The sequence below is a fragment of the Ipomoea triloba genome, chromosome 5 (genome assembly GCF_003576645.1).
Source record: "Ipomoea triloba cultivar NCNSP0323 chromosome 5, ASM357664v1".
Taxonomy (NCBI): domain Eukaryota; kingdom Viridiplantae; phylum Streptophyta; class Magnoliopsida; order Solanales; family Convolvulaceae; genus Ipomoea; species Ipomoea triloba.
In genome coordinates, this window is record NC_044920.1 from 24,173,954 (window position 1) to 24,178,872 (window position 4,919).

General features: G+C 38.6%; 1 protein-coding gene across 1 annotated transcript; it reads right to left on the bottom strand.

The window, feature by feature from the left end:
* Positions 1 to 233: 233 nt before the first annotated feature.
* LOC116020752 (ultraviolet-B receptor UVR8) lies at positions 234 to 4,655 on the bottom strand. The gene is made up of 8 exons (XM_031261271.1): positions 4,178 to 4,655; positions 3,447 to 3,640; positions 3,280 to 3,327; positions 3,053 to 3,125; positions 2,680 to 2,851; positions 1,231 to 1,662; positions 963 to 1,154; positions 234 to 480 (listed from the first exon to the last, which is right to left on the bottom strand). The coding sequence occupies exons 1-8, from the start codon at positions 4,431 to 4,433 to the stop codon at positions 426 to 428; spliced, it is 1,422 nt and encodes a 473-aa protein (XP_031117131.1). The 5' UTR covers positions 4,434 to 4,655; the 3' UTR covers positions 234 to 425.
* Positions 4,656 to 4,919: the final 264 nt, after the last annotated feature.

A 4,919-nucleotide genomic window follows, 5' to 3' on the forward strand; every position in this document is an offset into this window, starting at 1 on the left:
ATGCTCTTGAAAAAAAAAAAAAAAAAAAAAAAAAAAAAAACAGCATTATGCTACACTTCTTTTTCTCCAACTGAAACATTCTTTGGCAGAGTTGATTCAAAATACTACCTACCCTCCAAATCATCAAGGTCCTCATGGAACTATGGAAGACTTTGTGTTTTCTAATTGCAATCTCACTCCACCATTGTAAGGGGTTCAGTAAAAAGCTAGCAATGAATACAAGTCCTGAGAGGTTTGCACATTTAATTTGTTAGATTGAGGTAGTATTCTTGAGTTTAAATCCACAAATTTTCCCATTTCTAAAATAATACAGTTTAGTAGGATTACAGCATGAATATGACTATCCCCAAGTCAGGAAGATACAATTGATAGTAGTACACTTCATGAATGATATATTACATTTCTACTATGTCAGGCTTCATAGATCAATCAAACTCATCGCCATTGTGGCTCAGATCATCCCCATCAAGCATGTGCTCCCTGCAAGTGAAAAGTGTCGGGTGTTTGGGTTAGCAGTGTGGGGGAAATATGCAAGTCGCTATGAATTGGTAAAGTCTAGAATTGCAGTTAGCTTATATGTGTTATTGAATCCATCTACCCAAAGTGAAAGAGTTTAATGGCAACGTGAGTGAGGATGTTTTCCCTTGGGTATTTTTACCGTTAAAAGGACAGAAGAAAGACAGTCGACAATAGTGTGCAGAAGAATGATTTCTGCTAGTCTTGAACTTTACTAGATCTCTACTGTCTGTGCAGAAGAAATAAAGTTCCAATACTAGCATAAATCTTAGCTATGGGTGCAGTATCAATACACACAGTGGAGGTGTGATTTTGTTGATGAATAAAATGTGATGAAGATGGATCGTTAAATTTGGAAGGAGCAAAATCCTAAATGGTTTACCAAGTACGATTCTTGTCACACATGGGTGTTATTATGAAAGGCCTCTATTCATGCAAACCAATACCTTAATCTTTCACAGAGCCGAGCTAATGCATCAGACCCTGTTCTTGATGCAACATCCTCAATTTCAGAAGCATTAGCAGGAGTGACACTTTCAGCAAGTCGAAACTCGCATAACTCCTTCAAGGAACATGCATCCGTCAATACTGCAGAATGGCCGCCACCAGCTGCCAGCTTCCTGACTTCTCCAACACACCTAGAACAATGCTTGAATTAGAAAATTTATCAACAGGTATTATAGATGTGAAGCAAATAGTTTAGGAAGGCCATACCAATCAACTGGCGAAGGATACCAAGCATATGTGGATTTCTCATTAGCCGCTTGACCATAGCTATTGTAACCCCATCCATGAATTCTTCCATCCTTGGTAGAAATTAAAGTGTGAGAATGTCCACAGGTTACAAGTTGCACACCAGCTGGGATAACCAGAATAGGTATATTTCTAAGCATCACATCTGATTCATTGAGTTTGCAAGAGAAAGATCCTGATAGGGGCCCAAGGCCCAATTGCCCAACTTGACCTCCACCCCAGGTATAAAGAGCTCCTTTAGTGGTCAGAGCACATGTGTGCATACCACCGCATGCAATGTCCTTGACGAAGACGCTATCAAGGGAAACCACACGCCTAGGCAGAAGTTCCTTATCACTAGACTGGAGGGAACAATGCCCAAGCTGGCCCATGCTTCCTAGTCCCCAAGTGTAGCTGCAACATTAGATTAAATCATTACAAGAGGAAGAATACTTATCTGATATCATATAGCAATTGAAGAAAAAAATTCAAGAGATCCAAAGCTCATTTGCTGTCTGTATAAGATTTTGTTTCGCTAGCAAAGCAGCATATATAGGGATTAACAGAAAAGTAATTACTTGGATAATTAAGAGGAGTCTTACAAAGTGGAAAGACTAGGTAGCAAGGACCAACAGCAAATTCTAAACAGTGAAACATTACAGTGAGTAAAGAAGGCAAAATCCTCTATTCCCCACCCCATCATAAGAAATTTATGCTATCAACATTGTCACAAAAGCTGGGTGCTTTCCTGAATCAATATCAAGTTGCTGATCTTGACCACAAAAAAGGCAACAAAAGAAATTCAAAGAAACTAAATAGACTAGAAAATGAGATTGGCATGAGAAAAATATGCCAAGTATTTTCTATTAACTTACTATTAAGTACTCTATCTAGCCTCTATATTAACAGAACTACATACAAATATGCAACTTCTATTTTAATTTTCAAATTCAGAATGGAACTTGGAGCTAAGCGTATACAGTTAGTTATACACAAATCTACTTTTATTAGATATCCAAGTCAAGCTGGGATATGATATGCCCTCTCTCTGTGAGCCAGAAAGGTGCTTTGATGATAGATCAGTCATCAGCATGACAAATGTCAATAAAAAACTCAATTGTCCCCTTTGAGAATATGATTCTCCACTGTGTTACTAGAAACCATTTCCATTGCGAAGCTTCAACCGAACAAATCTATAGCACAAAATCCAATTGTGTAAAATTCAGTGTTTTAGCTTTCCATCTTTTCTTTTTCTATCTCTACCTTTCTACTTGTATTATCTAATGCTTGCTGTCTTACTCCCTATTTGTCAGTTAGAGGGGTTGTTATGCATCTTATGTTATCACTATCTGCCATCCATCAGCTATTCCAAAAATGGGGTGGCTAGACTCCAGATTAGTTGGGTATACTGGGGGATCTTTGAACACTTACACCTCGCCTTCTTCTGATATAGCTGCTGAGTGGTACTCCCCACATGACACTTGAGTAATCTTCACAACCTCAGGGGCATCATCGAGAAATTTAGCATATCCACTAATCACACGAGGGCCTTGAAGGCCTTCACTTGTAACACCTCTGCCAAGCTGACCATATTCATTATAGCCTGGTTTTCCGAAGCATTAAGAGTTCTAATTAATACTTTCCACAATATCAGAGTCTGATAGTTAGTTTCCATTCTTAAGTTGTAAAACCAAATGAGAAATAAAAGTTAGAGTTCAAGCCATGAGTTTCAGCGAATCAGATAAATCACAGATGATATTACGATAAACTATGCAAGCATAACAAATAATGTTACAGAAGTTACCCCATGCTTGTAGTACACCATCTTCTGATAGAGCCACAACATGAACAGCCCCACATGAAACTTGGCGAATAATCTGGATTGGTCAAACAAATTAGAGTGGTTTGGCACATTGTCGAAATAAACGAAAACTTCATAGTCCATAATATATAGAGTGTGTTTGTGCTGGTGTTTGAGTGAGAGAGAGAGAGAGTTCCCAAAAAAAAAAAAATTGAGTATGGTGTCCATACCACATCAGGAGAAAAGGCACCCCAAAATAGACGTGGATAATTGGACCCCTGAAAAAGAAAAAAATTAAACAGCATGTGTGAGTGTGAGTGTGAGTGTGAGTATGAGTGTGAAGAGACAAAGAAACAAATGAAGAGATCTCAAACTCTCAAAAATTCACAAGCATGACCTGGTTTTGTCCCCAGACCCAGAGTCTCCTAGTTGACATGGACCCATCATTCTCACGAGGCTCTGCAATAGCAGCGGTGCAGTGTGCTCCACAGGAAACAGACAAAACAAATTCAGACTGCAATTGCTTCACTTTGGCTGGGTGTTTCCTACCCTCTTCCGTTCCATCACCCAACTGGCCAAATTCATTAGTCCCTATTAGGAATGACAAAATTGTATAACATAAGTAAATCTTTTTCTTTTGATGTAAAAATATTCACAAGAATGAAATTCTCTCAATGTATTCCTTCATTTTTCTAGCCATTTTTCTAGCAATGTATTCCTTCAGAAGCCATTTTTCTAGCAATGCCCACTCCTTCAACAGCAACCAGGCCAAGCCAAGTTTACTCTTTAATTTTCCCCTCTTTATTTATTTATATATTTATCTGAATATGAACTGCTCCATATTCCATAATGGCCATGGCATAAAATGGGAACTTTCTGAATCACAGTGAAAGAATTATTGACGAATGCAATCTTTCCACAAAAAATTTCAACTACTAACAATTTCTATGAGGCTTTCAACATACTTATTTTTAATTTTTTTATTAAAATTTAAAAGAAAAATATATATATAGCTAGCTTTAAGAAGAATTAAAGAATGCGAAACCGAAGAAGAATTCCAAGTTAATCGGAGTGGGATAGTACAATATTAATGAAATTAATGAAATGAAATGAAATGAAGGGGCAAACCCCAAGTAAAGAGAGAGCCGTCGGAGGCGACGGCGGCTGTGTGCTCGCGGCCACAAGCGATATCCAACCACCGCGAATTCCCGGCGGGTGGCGGGCACCCGAATAGCTGGGACGGCAGCTGCCTGGGAATCCGCAAGCTCCTCTCCTTGCCCTTCCGACCCGTTTGGCCCGAGTTGTTGTAGCCCCACACGTAGATCGCGCTCTTGGTCGGAAGACTCGTCGTCCTAGACTCCCCGAATATTTCGTCAATATCCATTTTTCAATTTTCGGAACCTCAAATTCAACCTGATCCAACGCGACTGATCTTGATCGATTCTTGCCCGGGAAATGTAAGAGAACTGAAGGATTGAATTTGAGAGGGGAACGGAAGAGAGTAATTTTCTGGGGATTTGGCGTGAATACTTGAGCTCCGAGGATTTTGGGAGGGAACAAGAACCAAGCTCTGCGGTTGCAGCGCGCACCAACGTAGAAATAACAGATACTTCAATGCCAATATACTTTGACTTTATTTTACTTCAATGCCATTACTTCTAGTTTAATTTTAGAGTGGTACTGCATTGGGTTGATTATAACTCTGGTCGATAAATGATCATAATAAATTAGTGTACATTATCCATAGTTGATTAGTTTAATTTTATGATTATCAAGAAATTAGTCTTACCAATTTGGTTAAAGTTGTCTAGTTTCTACTTTATTTTTATTTTATTTCATATTTACGTAGCGTATTATGATTCGTTAGACG